General features: G+C 39.3%; 2 protein-coding genes across 4 annotated transcripts in view; both read left to right on the plus strand.

The window, feature by feature from the left end:
* Positions 1-19,323, plus strand: part of OXR1 (oxidation resistance 1) — a 457,600-nt gene that overhangs the window by 74,903 nt on the left and 363,374 nt on the right. For 2 of the 3 annotated variants that reach the window (XM_032610521.1, XM_032610526.1), the window contains exon 2: positions 7,324-7,497. In XM_032610521.1, the coding sequence (XP_032466412.1) occupies positions 7,475-7,497 (23 nt within the window). In that variant the 5' untranslated portion in view covers positions 7,324-7,474. The remainder of the gene's footprint in view (positions 1-7,323; positions 7,498-19,323) is intronic. The other variant, XM_032610523.1, reaches the window with a different exon arrangement.
* On the plus strand, positions 15,063-18,430 carry LOC116742695 (serine/threonine-protein kinase MARK2-like). Its single transcript, XM_032610536.1, has one exon. It carries the CDS (start codon positions 16,658-16,660, stop codon positions 18,095-18,097), a length of 1,440 nt encoding a protein of 479 aa, XP_032466427.1. The 5' UTR covers positions 15,063-16,657; the 3' UTR covers positions 18,098-18,430.

Here is a 19,323-nt window from a genome sequence, read left to right on the forward strand (position 1 = left end):
GAGCACAGATGGAAATCCTACCCAGACTTGTCTGGCATCATCATCTCTGCTTCTGTATTCTCTACTGCTCTTATGTAGAAAATGAGTGCCTTCCATGAAGACCACTCAGCCCATAGTGTGCTGCGGGAGAATGTTTTGCATGAAGGCTAAACTAGAAAGGGGACCTAGTTATGAAGTCATTGTTATTATTCAGGCATCAGAAGACAGTGGACAGAGGTGGTATGAATGGAGAAGAATGGACCTGTTCCAAAGATATTTCAAAAGTAGAATCAACCAGGCTTAGGGATTAATTGGTTGTGTGGAACAGTATTTCTGTTTTGAACAATGAATACACTTCAAGAAGTGTATTTGTAAAATCTACCAGGTTTATTGGTACACTAAGGAGCAGTAATGTCAGAAAGATTAAACTTATACACTGCCTGTAGGAGTGCAAATTGGTACAACTTCTATGAAAGGCAATTTACCTGTATCTTTCAGAAGTAAAAATATGCGTCGGTTTGACCCAGAAACCTTACTTCCAGGTATTTATCCACAAATATGTATCTGCGTTGTAATATAGATAGCTGGATAGATAGATAGATAGATTGATAGATATAGATATAGATATACACTGCAGCATTGTTTGTAATTGCAGAATATCAGATGCAAACTGAATCTCCTTCAGTATGAGACAGGCTAATAAGTTAGAGTAAATCCATTCAATGAAATGCTTTATAATCCTTAAAGGCAATGAGGCATCTCTATATGTGAATTGATAAGGAAATATTGTATATAGACATATAATTTTGTACATATGTGAAAAAGCAAGGCGCAGAAAAAGTGTGTACATATAATTATGTACATATGTGAAAAAGCAAGGTACAGGAAAAAAGTGTGTATGTAGGCTACCTGTAGTAGATAGGTAGAGAGAAAGAGTTTGATATAAGGAGAAATCCATAGGATATCTCTTTAAGGATAAAGATTAACTTATATTCTCCTGAAGTCCTGGAGGTCCTGAAATTAGTAATACAAATAAGAGAATAAAATAAGAAAAAAAGTTAATGTTCGAACTGTTATTTTTCAGTCATTCAAATCATATTGCTGCTAAGGCATTGCATTTTGTCCACTAGTTTATTAACACCTGGAGAATACTTGATACTTTTAGACATAAAAGGCAATTCCTGACCTTTGCAAAATTATGGTCTATTTAAGCAAGTAAAAATAACATATACGTGAAAAGTTATGTATACATTTTAATGCTCAATTATTTTAATTGCTAAATTGGATGTAGGTTAGTTCAGAAAGAGGGGAAGAGGGGAGATCAGAGATACCTGAAACTGAGACAAGAATTCACAGGATATGTGGGCCTTGTATTGATTCTTGAAGAATTTGGGTACATGCAACTAGAGGGGAAAGAAAACATCAGGCCACGGAGAAGAATCGGAGCTTTGTAGTACAGTCAGGGCTTAGGAATGAGCACAGTAAGCAAAGAAGCTCAACCAGAGGTAGGGAATCTAGGTTTGGAAATATCAGTGTTAGTTTATAGGGGGACCAGAAAGCAAGGGAAAGGCGTTTGATTTGATGTGGTAATAAAGAGGAAACCACTCTGTAAAACTCAAAATATTCTAATATCTTCTTGATCATTCTCTTTGCTAACATTTATTTTGAATCTTTGGCATAAAAATGTTCTTTCTGTCCTTAATGCATTTTATTCTTCACTTTATCCTGTTATTTCTTATAATACCTTTAGTGGAATAAGAGTATATGTGTACCTCATTACCTGCACGATCCATCATTTAAACAAAATCCAATGGTCTCACCCAGTTTGAAATTATCCTGTAATGTTTAGTATCACCTTTGAGCTCCAAGCTCTCTTTTCTGTAGGCAAAGCAATGTGATTCACTTATGTACACGCAATAGTGTTTATGGTCAAAAACGCTTAATCGTTTTCCTTTCCTATTCCAAGTACTTTTTATAGTCTTAAGTATGGGATATATAAAAACATACTTTTACTGTATGGTAGATTGCTTAAACGGATATTCATGGAATTTTAACATCTTAAAGATACAAAAGTATCTGTATTTATGGACTAGGTTATGAAAACACTTCTTTTGCTTAAGTCAAATCACTTTACAAAAATTCTTTAATGCTATATAACTAAATGACAAAGTAATTTCAACTAAATGAACGTATGAGAATATAGTATTCCTTTCAGCTGGATTTGAAGCCTAGAATCTTATTCATGAATAAAATGATTAAAAGAATTATTTTGTTAAAGTATAATCCCAATAATCCACTGTTTTGTTCAAGTATTATTCACTTTTTTTTTTTTTTTTTTTTTTTTGCGGTACGCGGGCCTCTCACTGCTGTGGCCTCTCCCGTTGCGGAGCACAGGCTCCGGACGCGCAGGCTCAGCGGCCATGGCTCACGGGCCCAGCCGCTCCGCGGCACGTGGGATCTTCCCGGACCGGGGCACGAACCTGTGTCCCCTGCATCGGCAGGTGGACTCTCAACCACTGCGCCACCAGGGAAGCCCTATTCACATTTTTAATGAATCTGCCAAGTGAAGGGTCTTGTATTAAATTCACATGCCATTTTCCCTAACATTGGGCTAAAAGAGTAACCTAAAGGGTACAGCTGTGCATTTGCTTACAACTTACAATCCTGGCTGGGCATTCGGGGACAGTCAAATCATTCCATATATTTTGAAACATTTCTATAGCCATGAAGACATACTCTTTTTCCCTTTTGACAAAGGGGCGAATGTGGCTCTTAGTAGTGCTAGAATTTTGGCTGAAAGCTATAAATTCATACTTCAGTGTGGAGACTGATACTGGGATTAGTATAAAGATTGTGAATCATCACAATAAACAGAAAATTTAAACTTGCCTGAAGATCATAAAGATATCTCCTCTGGAACGTTTGCACTGATAAGCAATGAATTGTTTAAATGTCACTTAAGAGAATAACAAGCCCACTAACAAGGCCTTTGAAAAACTCTGCATCATAAAAATGCAAACAGAGACTTCCCTGTGGCGCAGTGGTTAAGAATCTGCCTGCCAGTGCAGGGGACACGGGTTTGATCCCTGGTCTGGGAGGATCCCACATGCCGCAGAGCAACTAAGCCTGTGCGCCACAACTACTGAGCCTGCGCTCTAGAGCCTGTGCTGCAACTACTGAAGCCTGAGCACCTAGGGCCCGTGCTCCGCAAGAAGAGAAGCCACCACAATAAGAAGCCCACGCACTGCCGCGAAGAGTAGCGCCTGCTCAACGCGACTAGAGAAAGCCTGCACAGGAAGGAAGACCCAATGCAGCCATAAATAAATAAATAAATTAATTAATTAAATTAAAAAAAGTACAAACATAGCAGGCTTTTTTTGTGTGCATTTTTCAACTCAGTACACTTTACTGAGTACCTCAAGGTGCATATCCTTGGAGAAATAAATAAGATAGTTGTAAGATGCAAATAAAAATAAAAGATGCCAGAATACCAAGATGAAAGAGTGATTATTGTAATTTTGAATCGTCACTATGAATTTTTTTGTGTTCAAATATTTTATTTTTATAAACATCTAGGTTTAAAGTCAGAAAAATTCAACTCTTTAAGATTTTTTTTTTTTTTTACAAATCCACATTTAATATAAGCTTATTAAAATCCAAGTTGATAGTGATTGCAGGTGAAGTACATTAAGAAAAGATTATGCTTTTTAACAATATTGCCAGCACCTTAGGAAATTTTTCTGAACTTTAAAGACTAAAAACAAGACTCTCTCAAAGACAGACTTCCCTGGTGTTGCAGTGGTTAAGAATCCACCTGCCAATGCAGGGGACACGGGTTCGAGCCCTGGTCCGGGAAGACCCCACATGCCGCAGAGCAACTAAGCCCATGCACCACAACTACTGTGTACCACAGCTACTGAAGCCTGCGCGCCTAGAGCCCGTGCTCTGCAACTAGAGAAGCCACCAAAACGAGAAGCCTGCACACGGCAAAGAAGAGTAGCCCCAGCTCACTGCAACTAGGGAAAGCCCACACGCAGCAACGAAGACCCAATGCAGCCATAAATAAATAGATAGATAAAAAAAAACAACAAGAACAAAAAAAACTCTCTTAAAGAAAAATGAACCAGACAGAGTTAATTCAAGACTATTACAATAGGGAAGAGAGACTGAACTTAACTCTGCTGAAACAAAAGTCAGGAAGGTTTTTAAGTGCTGGGATGAGCTAGTAGAAAAATACTGGAAGATATTAGGGGGAGGTTGGTCAATGTGATTAGGCATCTGTCTTTGCTGATTGGTACTTATGAAAGTTAAGCTCCTGTCCTCCCACAGAGAGTGGGCAATAGAGTGCTATCTCCCTTTACATTTACATTTCAAAAGGATGGCTCTCAGGTCCTGGAGAAGAACATTCCTGGGTTGTAAAACTGGCCAGAGGCTGGAAGAAGGGCAGAGAATGAATTTACGATGGCAATTTTTCTAAGGTGAATGCTCTAAGAAAGGGGATGTCAGCGGCCCACAGTCAAGAAAAAGCCTGTCTAAAGTTTAGTCAGGCTGAAGGGAATGATAAGAGGCTGTCTTGGTCGACTCTTCAGTTATATTAAGTAGTACCATGTACACTGACAATATTTGACCATTTTTGACCTACAAAAACAACAGTTTCATATGGCTTGATCAAAGATCCTGGATCAAATTTCTTTGCATGTTATTTCCTAATTTTGCAGAAGCAAACATATCTGGAACTGTGGTCTTTGTTATGCCCTTTATCACTCTAAAATAGAGTTGGGGATGGTTTTATATGTATTTACATAAATATAGTGTGTATACGTGTGTGTGTTTATCAAAAAGAGGTTAAAGATTAAAGTTGGCAAAAAATGCAAAAATGGATTAGCACTAAAAAAGCAGACCTCAAGGCCTTATATAGTTCTTAAGGAAATATCATAAATTTGTTTCAAAGCTTCCCATAAGTTAAAGCAAGGAAATAAGCGTAAGTTGCAATAATGCGCCCCTGTTGTTGAATAGGGTTCAAGCAAACCAGATTGAGGCAAACCAGACATTTAGGACAATGGTTTTCCCTATGTTGAGATCTGGCACATTTTTCCACTGAGTACTTGTGAGGGCAATATTTTTGTGTTGGCTAATGTTTCACCTAATAGCTGATAGCTATTAGCTGATACCTATTATTTTCTTCAGTGATGTCCCTCAGTGCAAACTCTTGGCCAAACACCAAAGTATAATTCAGTAAAAGTAATTTAGTTAGGTATTAAAATAATAACATCCAGGCATACGTTTCTCTAAAGATAGAATTAAGAATATCTAGAAGGATGAATTGTTTCAGACAGTATTACATACTTTTGGGGGGGGGAGGGGAGGGGTGGTAACCAAACCCTTGATAAGAGTCAGGTAATACAGATTGTGAGAGTTTGCAGTTACCAGTTTGGGGAGCAGAATTTGGGGTTCCCATATCCTTAATAGATGTAAGCCCATGTGTGTTAACAATTACCCAAGGGTAGGATGGACTTGAAAGCTTCTTGGACTGTAAGATGCTTTAAGATACAGACTTTCTAGCTGCTTACGCCACAAGCAGGCAGGGTCTATTAAAATTAGAATCCATTAGAATTATGGTACTTTCTCTGTTCCCCTATAGCTTCTTGTATACCTTTGAATGTACACAACGATTTTCAGCACGCATTTTATTTTGTTTTATTTTTTACGTGGTGGCATCTGTGTTAGACAGTGAATTCTTTGTGAGCAAAGACTATATTTTATTCATCTTTGTGTCCTTAGTACTTAGGGCCTTGTAAATAGTAGGGAACAAAAAACATTTTGTTGATTCTAGGAATGACTTAAGAAAACTGAAGAAGTTTGATATTTAAAATTACATATCAAATATGTAAAGTTACCAGTGAACAATGGATCAATTCCACTTCCCCTCTGTCCCATGTTTGTCACTTTGCAGTAGGTGCAGCATCATAAAATATTGGGGGTAAAGGTCACAGAGTCTCAATCATGATGGCAGACAGTGCTAGTTTTCTCACAAGACCCACTTTCCCCCTCTTCCTTTCTAATAGGCACCTTGGTTTTTTGTTGGACAGATGGCTGCCTAGGATAATGGCTGCATTTTCCAGTCTCCCTTAGAATAGGAGTGGTCATGTGGCTACACTCCAGTGAATGAAATGAAAGTAGAAATTTCATGTGTAAATTTTAGGGTGCATCCTTCTTTCCCTCTTCCTATTTTCTGCTGGCTGGATGCAGACACACTTCCTGGACTCAGCAGCTACTTGGAGCATGATGGGGAACCACTTGTTGAGATTGATGAAACAACAAAAAAGGAGCCTACATCTCTGGTGTCCACGGAGTTGCTATATGCACCTTGGACTTGTTAAGACTCAAGATTTGTTTTTGAAACTTGCAGCCAAACCTAGTGGTAGTAGTGTGGGGCATGTTTTCTTTAGAAATCCTTCCCAAATCTCTTGAATGGGTTGGAAACCCCTCTTCTGTGCTCCCATGTACTCTGTGTAAACCTTTCTTATCCTATTTTATTACAAGTATCTTTTTTACATAAAACTTTTTTTGAGGGCAGGAACAATGTCTTATTCATGTGCCATTTATCTTTATCCCTGAGCTGTACCTAGGATAGACTAAATGCACATAGTATATGTTCAATGAATGTTTGTTAACACTACTGGATTAATGACCTGAACTAATGAAAGTGCCTAAAATAGTATCATGGAATTAATTGAACCCTCAGAAAATTTTTGGTTCAAGATCATAGAACACTGTATACAGTATATGCTGCAAAAAAGTGTGTGGAACTGTTTGTTATGTAAAAACACACTGCTTACCTCCCATGTGTTACTCATTATAAATTTTCATTTGCTCGGATGTAGTAATGAATGATTTTTATTAAAGCTTTGGATAGGACAACAGTTTGTGCCAAGGAGCTTTTTTTTTTTTCCAGTATCTGCTACTGACTAATCAAGATCTTGATCTGATCTTTTTAATCACAAGTATATAAAACTGATTTAGAAAGCATAATTGATTGACCCTATGGGGAAAAAGTTCAGTGCCTCTAAAAAATATATTCTCTTCCCTCCTTGTATTCTCTACTTCAGAGAATTAACATTTTATTAACCTTTCAATTTATTTTCAAGAAAAAGCATTCAACTCATCACAAACTTGATTTAATTTTCTTTGGTGTATGACATGTCTTATATTTTAAGAAAAAAATTCATATTTTCTTTTGTGTGACTTATACCATGACAAAACTATTGACCTGGATGAAATAAACCTGTGAAAAGTTATATAGATCTGGTACTAAAGATATCATTTTCTTCCTTTTCTTTCCAGGTCTTCTCAGACTGTGAGTGACTAAGTGGTTTGTGAGTCATTGCGGTGGCCAAGCTAGAATTCCTGGTGGCCTTGTCTGCCTGATCTACTCATTCCCTACTCTGAAACCAAGAGAAGACTGTGCCACAAGAGTCCTCCAGAAATTGCTACAATGTCTGTATCTAATTTATCATGGTAAGTGAATGACTTCCTAACTTTAAATGCAAATACACATATATCATGAAGCAATATTTTATAAGTTGTATGGTCAGAACTAAAACAGGGAGAGAACTTAAAAATCTGTTTTCAAGAAATTGTTGTCCTGTGTTAGGGTGAGGAAGGCAACCTAGAATTAAAAGTTTGGCACTTTCAGTACCATGGTGTCTGGGGACTCTGGAAAGGGTTCAAGCCTCCCACTGAATCTGCGTGATATCCACTGCCTTTCTTTTCAGCACACTCTGGGGGAGAGAGGGATAAGAATATAATATCCTTTCAACATTCATATCCTCTGTGATATGCCCAGATTCAGGACTAACAAGCTGTAAGCGTGGCTCTAAGGGTAGGATAGACATTTTCTCATCAATACTTTTCTTTAGATTTCCTATTTCAACAGACCTACCCAAATTAAACTGAGTAGAACTCAAATATGGAAGAGAAATTTCCTTTATAGATTGATACCTCTAAACAGCTGGCATTCTGAATAATCTTTGACTTACACTTCATGTTTAAAAGCTGTTCGTGGTTTTAAAAAAGCATGAAGATATTTTTCTGGCAAATAATCAACAACTTTTCCTTGGCAAAGAAGAGCAGTACTAGCAGGGATGAATTTTAAGCCATTTATTGAACCTTGGATTTTTTCTGTATATAAAGAGCTGAACAAGTGATATTATACAAATTCATGGTATTCAATATGTGAATGTCACAAAGACCTGGTAATCTTTTCTGTTTCCTTAAGAACCCATCTTATCCTTGTCTTCAATTTGTACTGGAACCATAGATAGCATCAGATTAAAGACTAGTTTCTGCAGTGTAATTCCATGCATTTAGTTTTAGTTAAGTAAACAATTTCTTTAGGGCAGAGGATGGAATCATCTGTTTAGATTTAGAGTAGTATTTCTGAGGGACCCGTTTTTATGGATGCCTTAGACTATGTCCTTGGGTCCCTACTGGGTGCTAAGGATCTCAGTTTGAAAAAAAAATAATTGAAGAAGCTGAAATATATTCTGTAAAAAGAAAAGAAAAAAACATTTAAGTTACAAATTATTACTGCAAAATGTTTCCTTTTATATTATTATGAAAATAAAATTATCGTTAAAATTTAAAAACTAAACTATTTCTGTAAAACTTGTGAACCCATTCAAACCCCTAAAAGAATTATACGCCTGGCAGACTGTGTGTGTTGGAGGTGAATCCTCAAAAGGAAGACTGCATACCAAAGAAGAAAAAGAAAGAGGAGGAGGAAGGAGAGGGGACAGAAGAGGAGAAGAAAGAGGAGGGGGAGGGGGAGGGAGAGGGTTGGGGCAAGAGAAGATGAGTAAGAAGCAGGAGAGGGAGAGGGAGATTAAAACACACATGTGATTGCCATAGCTCAAGGTAGGCTGTGGTGTGGCCTGGTTCACAGAGTCAGGACAAGGCTGACACAGGAGCCTGTCCTTGGTTTGTACCTCAGTGAACAGATACCTTGATGTGAGTGAACTCCACACAAAGAGAAAGATTGTATTTTGTGGTTCCAGTCCAATTGTCCAGCCTGGCTCTTAGAATTTAGCGGATGTTCTATAAACTTGTGCTGTGTGAATGAGTGAAAAAAAATGCAAAGGAGGTAATTCAATGGGAAATTAATGTTTTTATTCGAGAAGAGAATTAAAAATTATGAGAGTATCTTATAGATTTCATATATCTGAAATTTGTTAGAATTCTTTCCATGTTAAAGGTTCAGATTTTACAGAGATAATTCTTGGATATTTTCATTCGATGGTATCCTTAATTCTGGCCACAACTGATGTTCCATGTTAGATTTCCATATAGGGAGCTCTTAGTTTGCTTGACCAGTGTCATCCCTTCATACAACTGTGTGCCATTTGGCACTTCCATTCTCCCTCTTAGAATTTGGGCTCCCCACATACTGGCAAGAACGAAGTATGGAAAGGAAATCTAAGATATGCAAAACAAATCATTGATTTATTTCACTTACACCCAATTTAGAAATCATTAATCTTCTTTTTTCACATTAACCTTTGTAATTCTTCTTTATTTCCTAACATTTCTCATCTACAATTTGGGAAACATTATCTTATAAATATTTGAATACAGATGCATGGTAACTCATCAATTCTCTGTGAGAATTTCTCACAGATCTACATTAATTTAGTGAAATTATTATAGTCTAGGGTCTAGCTCTCTGTTTTGAAATCCAGAAACTAAGATGTGAAAATACTGACATTGGAAAATAAACTGGGTTGCCAGACTACTAATTTAAATAAAATATGTAGGTAATTTTTAAGTTTGCAGGATGCTTGCTTTGGCGTGACCAGTGCATCCTCTAACTGTTACAGAAAACTATCTGAGAATCTAAATCAGAAGTTTGGCTGATGTCACGTTGTCATGGCAAGGAGAGTTATACGCTTCCAGAGTTCAAAGGAAACAGGATAGGCTGCGCCTGGCAGGATTACCTGTCAATAAGGGATGTATCTGCCACATACCACCATCTGTTTCTCAGGGCGGCTTCTTCATGGCTAGGAGTTAGAGGAACACTGTCAGTGTTTGTCACTCTGATTCTTCTGTTCCATGTCTGCCAGGCTCTCCTCAGCTTGGCTTTCTCATTAATGTTAGTACCGCGTTTATAGTCAAAACTTACTTCAATCTGTGAATAGTTTGCTCTGCCTACCATGATTTTGTACATACCTGACCATAACCGTGTGTTGATTTTAAAATTTAACTCTGAGGCTTAATGGGAGAAGGGATGCCTAATCGTGATCCCTACACATAACCTAGGAATTTAGAAAATATAGGTTAAGATACTTACTTTCATATTTACAACTATCCAAGCAATCCTCCCAGCTTTGAAATACCAGTATAAGAAAATTGTCTTTTTACATATTAAAACCAAAAAAACTTCTTGCTCTAGAAGTTATGTGTATGACCCCTAAAAAATATAAAATAACTTGGCCCTTTCATGCAGAATCTCAAAAAGAAATACAATCTAGGAAAGTTCCAAATTTATGGGAAATTATGCAGTGTCAATCAGGTAAGGAGGTTGGTGGGAATTGATTACGAGTCACACAGGGACACAAAACGGGTGTTTCATGAATCTTTGTCTTTAGTAAATAATTACCAGAGGGAGACAATGATTGAGTTGACGTTGGTTAAGATAGAGACAGAGGGATGTACAGAATCCATTGCAGACGTCCACAGAGAGGTGAGAGGTTCGAGGCTATGATCTGAGGGCAAGAATGGTTGCTGGTAGCAGAGATAATTAGCAGGGGACATGAGGAGGTACAAAGAGTTGAGAAAGGATCCTATGTCTATAGCACAAAGAGGGAAAAGCGATGATGCCGAGAAGCGCTTGGAAGAAATTTCAGTGCTTCCTTTTCTGATAATCATCCTCAATCCCTCCTTTTAAAAATGTTTTTATAAGATATATATATATATGTACATATATAATATATATAAACATTTATATGTACATATATGTAATGTTTTAAAACATACACTTTTTACAACGTGCAATCTAAGTAAATATTATCAAGAGTGAACATTTACATGGCATTTACCATGTACTAGGCACTCTTTTTTAGATACTTTGTCCATATACTCCTCACAACAACCTTCTTAGGAACGTAATATTGTTATTTGCATTTCCACAAATGGAAAAGTTAGGCGCAGAAAGTTAAGTAATTTGCCCAATATGATACAGCCACTGAGTAGAGAGTTAGGAAATGAAGGCCGCCAGCTGTTTAGTGCTCCTAACCACTAAACTACCCGTGTAAAACCAAAAACTCTCGGTGTGAAAACAGTATCCCTGCTCTGCGCGTGTGGCTTCAAAGCAAGCACCCTAGTTCCCATTTCCAACCAGAATGCTTCCCTTAATTTCCTCCAGTAGGGATATCCTGGCATCTGTCCTGGAAGGAAGGGGGTGTGCGGACCAAGAACCCTAGCAGGCATTAGCGAGGCAGGATGTGGAATGAGCCCCCTGATTTCTGAGGGGCGGTAAGGAGGTTGTTGCTAGCAGAAACTTAGTTCCAAAATTCCATAAAGTGAGCTAACTACTAAACTACTAAATATACTACTAAATGTAAATCTTAGTTCCACTTGTTATGTTACAGGCTAGAAATTGTCAGGTTTTCAGCGTAATACCAAAGAAGCACAACAGAGAGATGCCAGCTCTTTGCTGTAGTTCAACTGAAGTGGCTCTTCAAGTGCGCGTCTCATAGAGACCCTCCACTACTAAATCCAGTACTTTCTGCCTCCCCAGACCATCTTGCACCCTCAGCTTCCATTATTTTAGTGTTACTGTACATATGTAGGTCAGTATTTAGAGAGAGATTCTAGTGGCGGCTCAACTTACTTTGCCAAATGGCATCTCTTTGACCCCAAATTATTTTTCATTGTGATATCTGCAGACACTTCAGCTTTTGCCCTATGGTATCTTAAAGACATTATGGCACCTGACAGAGGTGAAGGTAACTCAACTAGAGCCAGGTAGGGGAGGAAGAGGATAGTGGGTGAAAGCAAGAAGCCAAATAGGCAGTCAAAATCAGTTGAGCATCTGTAATGTGCCATGTGCTAAACACAGAGCGGTGTTGGTGGAAAGTAATAACTGCTCTTATAGGAGCTTATAGTTTGGCTAGGAAGACTAAGTGAGGTTGACCCTTGAACAACGTGGGTTTTAACTGCACGGGTTCGCTTATATAGGAATTTTTTTTCAATAAATACAGTTGGCCCTCAGTATCTGCATATGTGGAAACTGCAGATGTGAGGGCCCACTACTGGACTCGAGCTTGGTGGATTTTGATATCCTTGGCAGGTCCTGGAATCAATCCCCTGCAGATAGCGAGGGAGATGACTGTAATCAAATAACTGATTTAATGTGATAAGCGCTCTAAGAGGATGTCCAGGGTGTTTTGAAAATCAAAATGGGTATTTGTTTTTTCTTCTTGGGAAGAAATGCCTTTTTTTTTCAGAAATACAAATGCACATCTTGCATTTGTTTCTAAAAATTAAGAAATATGCTAGTTACAAAGAGTTAAACGTTCTACAATTATAAAGCAGAAATAAAAAATGAACTAAATCCTGTCATTCATAGAAAGCCACTGTTATAAATGTGAGATATACTCTTTTCTACATATACTCACATCTTTTTGCAAAAATGGACTCAAACCATGCATGATATTTTGCCATCTTCTGTTTTCACTGAACAGTTTCTACAGCCATCTCTATTTGAAGGGTATAAAGTGACATCATCACGTGTAAAGTCTGGTGACATTGTATGGCAGTACTGTTATTTATTTCAGCCATCCAGATTGGACCTTCATATGTTTTCTAATTTTTGTTTTTACTATTGTAAATATTGATACTTCTCGTGAGATGAAAATTATTCAGACATTGCTGGGTCACAAGGTATTGTGCCATTCAGAGTACCTGGCAAGGCCCTATCTTGTTGCAGCTCCTGGAATTGCAGACATCAAGGCTATGGAGAAAATATGGGATTTCTGAGAAAGTGTCTTGTCAACTCATCTCCTTTTTTATTTTAGAAAAGGACCCATCATGTATGCTAACCCTTTCACCAGATGTTTCACCTCACTAACATTGAAAACGTGCTGATAATTGTCAAAGAAATATTTTCTTATATTTGACTAATAGAATTTTATCAAAAGTCAACAAAATATTCTATCACGCATGCCCATAGGTTGGAAATATAACAAAAGTCTGAATTCTGTAAGTTATTGAGATATTGACTAAATTTAGAAGCAGTGAATTGTTTTTACTGAATATGCCTGTAGTATAAAATGCTATTATGAATGTGGGGAAGTTCAGTAATGCTGTAATAGGAGATTAAAACTAATTTGAATTATCTTCTTTATCCAAATATAGTGTGTTAGAATCCTAGAATTGAAAAAGATACAAAATTTGGTTTGTCAGATTATTCACATTATTTATAATATTTTTATCTAAGTTCTTCTTTAATGAATAATTGAAGAAATGTATCATTCCATATCATTCTTTGGCACCTGCATTTAGGAGAAAAAAAAATTCTGGAGAGATGGAGCAGCCTGTTTATTCTAAGGAAGGGGGAGAAAGGGAAGAATCGGGATCTTTCCTCAAATTGGGAGATTGGGATTGACACATGTATACTATTGATACTATGTGTAAAATAGACAACTGCTGGGAACATACTGCATAGCACAGGGAACTCTACTTAATGCACTGTAGTGTCCTAAATGGAGGGGATATATATATATATATATGTATGGCTGATTCATTTTGCTGTGTAGTGGAAGCTAACACAACATTGTAAAGCAACTATACTCCAATAAAAACTAATTAAAAAAAGAAATAAATATTAAAAAAATTGCCTTAGCCACTTTACTGCAAACTACTTGTCCTATTTACACTGTTAAATAGTAAGCTCTCAGGGACAGGCTCTGCAGTGGCAGAGGAAGTAGAGATTTGAATTGTCTCTATTTCTGGAGGGATCAGAACCCACAGGGGGGAAAAATGTGGTTAAGTAGAGATTGCAAGGGAAGTTTTGATCCTGAGTTTTACAGTAAACGTTAAAAGTCAATTGTCAACAGCCTACTATTGGAGAAGAGGGAAAAAATAAAAAGGTTACCCATAAATATAAAGCTAATACTTTGAACTGAAAAAAAGATGAGAGCTTCTGAGTGATAGTACAGGCTTAGCTGGTTAGGTACTGTGAGTATTTCTCAGTGTGGTAAGTGCATGTTGAATGAATGACTAGTATATTAAGGTACTGGGAAGAGAGAGTATATGTATGTGTATATACATATACATATATACGTATATATATACGTATATATATACATGTATATATATATATATACATACATGTATATATATATATATATATACATATATATATACACATTCTTTTTCATATTCTTTTCCATTATGCTTTATCACAGGATATTGAATACAGTTCCCTGTGATATACAGTAGGACTTTGTTGTTTATCCATTCTATATATAATACATCTGCTCATCCCAAACTCCCAGCCTTTCCCTCCCCCAACCGCCCGCTCCCCACAACCATAAATCTGTTCTCTATGTCTGTGAGTCTGTTTCTGTTTCTTAGATAAGTTCATTTGTGTCATGTTTTAGATTCCACATATAAGTGATATAGTATGGTATTTGTCTTTCTCTTTCTGACTTACTTCACTTAGTATGATAATCTCTGGGTCCATCCATGTTGCTGCAAACGGCATTATTTCATTCTTTTGTATGGCTGAGTAGTATTCCATTGTATATAGGTACATCTTCTTTATCCACTCCTCTGTCGATGGACATTTAGGTTGTTTCCATGTCTTGGCTATTGTGAGTCGTGGAGTTCAGCTTGATTTTAAAACTATTCCAGTTCAACTGAGAAAAAAAAAAAATCAAACACTTTTCAGGTCAATTGGATTGTCATTAAAAGAGTTAGATTTATTCATTTATACTTGTTTTTATGTTTTTTTCTAAAGAATAGGTTTATTGTTATGAGTTGTATAGGAATCTAAAAATAATTCCTGTACAGAGATAAATTAGTATATTTTAATTGCATTATTTTTATGTAAATTAGAATATTTTATGGTTATATTCATGCATTTCTTCATTCAACAAATATTTTGAGTGCCTACAATGTGCAGTTTTCAGTACTGTGGATAGAATAATAAATGAAACAAGCCCCTACTCTCATTAAAATTACATTCTAGTGCTGAAGACAAATAAACAAATTAACAAATATGTTTTATAATATCAGATAGTGGTAAGGATTTTTTTTGATTTGTATGTGTTTTATTCTATATTAGTCTCTTAAATCAAATAGAAAACAAAAAGTGGAGCTACAAACCTAAATTACGATAGTACTAGCTTTTCTCATCGCCTGTCTATCTACTTTTACCAGAGGTCTTTATTTCTTCATAAGGCTTTGAGTTACTGTCCAGGGTCCTTGACTCCAACCTGAAGAACTCCCTGTGGCAGGCAGGTCTGGTGGTTAAGAACTCTCTCGACTCTTGGTTAACTGGGAATGTCTTGTTTTCTCCCTCATTTTCAAAGGAAAGTTTTGCTAGATATAGGATTCTTGGTTGACGGTTTCTTTCCTTCAACACTTCAAGTACATTGAGCCATGCCATCTGGCCTCCGAGGCTCCTGATGAGAAATCTGCTCACAACCTTCCTGGCAAATCTTCTCTCAGCTTCATGGACTTTCATAATGTACCTTATCGTGTCTTATGCAACAGAACATTTTGTATAGTATCGTGAAGTCAGTTAAGTTGTAACATTATTTTGAGACCAGAATTTAAGGAAAAGGAATTGAATATTTCAAGTGTAGACATTATGAGGTCTTTAAAACTATTACACATTTTCAAACTAGAAATAAAAAGACCACTGAAGTATCCTACAGATTTTAATTTATAACAAAGTGAATACCAATATCTAATAACACACGTACAGAAAAATTTCTTTGGGATCCCTTTTCCTAAGTGTAAAGGGGCCTTGAACTCAAAAAGTGAGAAAAACCACTGTGGTTTATCCCCAGCGGTGATGGGTCCATTTCTTGCTCTGACCTCAGAATGCCCCACTGTGATGTAATTCACAAGAACCCAGCTGGGTGCAGGTATTTTGTCCTTAGAGCCCAGAAAGCTGCTTTTGGTGACCTGACGGCCTTGGACCCACAGTTAGCTTGTTTTTTCCTTGTTTCTGCCATTTTGTTGATTTTTTTTACTCTTTTCTCTACCCTTTTTGATTTTTCTCATTTTTCTTTGTTCTTTGCCTTTTTCTCGTTTTTCTTTATTTTTCTCTCTTTATCATTTCTTTTAGTTTTAAATTTGTTCTTCTCAGTTTTTTGGTGTTTCCTTTCCATTTCTTCTGCTTTCCTTTGTGCCTTTGTTCTCTTTCTCATTTTTATCTTACTTTTAGTTAGTACTGCAAGCTTAGCACAGTTAGCACAGTCAGTACTGTTGGTATAGTTAGCGTCGTTGGTGGAGTTAATACTTTATTAGCATAGGTAGTGTAGTTAGTACTAGTTAGCGCTGTTGGTACAGTTAGCATACTTAGCATTGTTAGTACAGTTAGCACTGTTAGTTAGCATAGTTAGCATTGCTAGTTAGTGCTGTCAGTCAGTGTCGTTAGCAGGTCACCATGATGGAGGGCCTCACAGCCAACTCTGCTGACATGGAGGCTCATATTGATGATTACGAGATCCTCCACACCATTGGTGAAGGCACCTTCGCTAAAGTGAAGCTGGCCCGGCACATTCTGACCGGGACACAGGTGGCTGTCAAGGTCATTAAGAAAAGGCGTCAGAGCTCATCAACTTTCCAGGAACGTTTCCGGGAAGTGTGCAACATGAAGGCTCTGAATCACCCCAATATTGTAAAACTGCTGGGGGTGATTGACACGGAGGAGACATTGTTCCTCGTGATGGAGTACCTCAGTGGGGGGGACATGTTCAGCTATTTAGTGAACCATGGCCGTATGACAGAGGCGGAGGCCCGAGGCCCGTTCCAGCAGCTGGTCTCCGCCCTGCAGCACTGCCACCAGAGGGGTATCGTGCACCGGGACCTGAAGCCACCGAATCTCCTCTTTGACTCTAACATGAATCTAAAACTGACAGACTTTGGCTTCAGCAACAAGTTTGATGACACTGCCAAACTGGACACGATCTGCGGCACACTCCCGTATGCTGCCCCAGAACTCTTGCTGGGGCAGAGCTACAGCGGCCCTGCGTTGGATGTGTGGAGCCTGGGAGTAGTGCTCTACACCATGGTAACTGCATGCCGGCCCTTTGTGGGAAAAGACGCCCACGAGCTGCGGAAGCAGATCCTACAAGGGCAGTACCCCATCCCACCTTACCTGTCTTTGGAGATAAGGGGTCTATTACAAAAAATGATTGCCCTCAACCCCAGTGACAGAGGCACCTTACCTGACCTCATGAGGCACCCCTGGGTGAACATGGGCCAGAAGGAGCCACTCCAGCCACCCTGTGAAGAGGACCCAGAGGTGACAATGGTGAGGACTCTGGGCATGACTCGCGATCAGATCCAGGACCCAGGAACAGGCAGTATGAGCTCCATGAAACAAATGGTGGGGTCCTCCATCATAACTGTGAGGCCCTTGCCTTCCAGGGACCTCAGTGGCAGTGAACGTGAGCCTTCTTCAAGCTCTGAGTTGTCCACCCTGATAACCAGATGGCTCTACCAGGGAGAAAATCTGCAGCTGCAGGAAGACCAGCAGGCAGGACAGAAGACCGGTGAGCCTGCCTGGCCCCCTCCCAGCCTGCAGTCGACGACTGCCACCCCCAGCCCAGCCCACCAGTGTGGCCCTGGGACATTCCCCTCCACCAGCAGCAGGATTGGAGCCCCAGAGGGAACCAGCTGCCCTCCGGGGGTGTCCAACACTGGAAGGTCCTCCCACGCTGGGCAGCCTGAGAGTATGTCCTCATCCACTCCCTCTGGCCACAGCCAGAAAAAGCAAGGGGTGGCTAGGAGAATCTGGAAGTTTACATTAAAACGTCTTTGTTGCAAGCTACCCTGCGAGAGGTGTCATAATAAAGTGAGCCCGTCTGAACCCCATGGATGACCGAGGCAGGAAGGTCAGGCCGCCGCGCTCCCTGGGACCCGGTCCAGTGGAAGATGAGTGTGTTCTCTGCACGGCCTTCAGAAGCATTGTATCCAAGACCCTGGCCAGCTCAGAGGATGGTCCGGAGCAGCCCAGGCGACTGAAAGAGAGGCCACCGTGGCTGCAGGTCCGCCCCTCAATCCCCACCTGGGTGAAACTTCAGAGACTGGACCGTCATTCCTGGGGCACGTCTCCCTTCCCCCACTCTTCTGTCTTCCGTGTTGGTGGGGGAGGGGGATAGTTCTTGTTCGAAGAACTCCTTGGTTCTTCCAATTCTAGTTAATAAACTTGATGCTCCAGAAAGATGTATCACACTGTGCTTTGCATCGTCCCTGCACAGAATTGGGGCTGTGCATTTTCCAGTTAGACAGGTGTATAGCCATGTAGTGCTTGGAGTTAATCAGAACAACTAAAGGGGAGAATGACCTAAGAGAATTAGCACAATGACTCCCAGCAGCAACAACTGCTGCACTGCAGGGCAGAAATGCAGGAAGTGTGAAGTACCTTCCTGCACTAACATTACCGAACATTTTCAGAAGGGCCGAGGGGAACTTTTGGTCCCTGCAGCCTGTGTTAATTACAACAGAGAGGCCCATGAAAGGATAAGAAGGTCCCGTGAACCAGCCTGTGCGCGGTGTGGTAAGGTCCCCGTGCAGCCGAGTTTCACGACTGTCGCGCAGCAGTTGGGCTCTCCTCTTCCCCCGTGCGGAGGGGCCCTGATGCATGGGTTTATTTTATTTTTTTGATGTACACCATTTTAAAAGTCTTTATTGAATTTGTTACAATATTCCTGCTGTTTTATGTTTTGGTTTTTTTGGCCGCGAGGCACGTGGGGTCTTGGTCCCTGACGAGGGATCCAACCTGCACCCCCTGCCCTGGAAGGCAAAGTCTTCACCACCTGACCGCCAGGGAAGTCTCTTTTTTAATTTCATCGTTTTGATGCATGGGTTGGACCACGGGGACTGGATGATTATACTAGATGATCATACTCTCAAAACACTAGATTTGTCAGCGTTCCCTGGTTCCCTGGTTCAATAAGCCCTTGAACACACGGGTGACTGGAGCAGGGTCTTCTTCCCAGAGGCCTCTCTCTGGGGGCATATGCTCTCGGAGGCATCACCTGCACAGTCCCATGGGCTCTCGTCCGTTTACAGGTCACTTGCCGACTGCGGAATCCTTCACCACAA

The sequence above is a fragment of the Phocoena sinus genome, chromosome 17 (genome assembly GCF_008692025.1).
Source record: "Phocoena sinus isolate mPhoSin1 chromosome 17, mPhoSin1.pri, whole genome shotgun sequence".
In the NCBI taxonomy this organism is placed as follows: Eukaryota; Metazoa; Chordata; class Mammalia; order Artiodactyla; family Phocoenidae; genus Phocoena; species Phocoena sinus.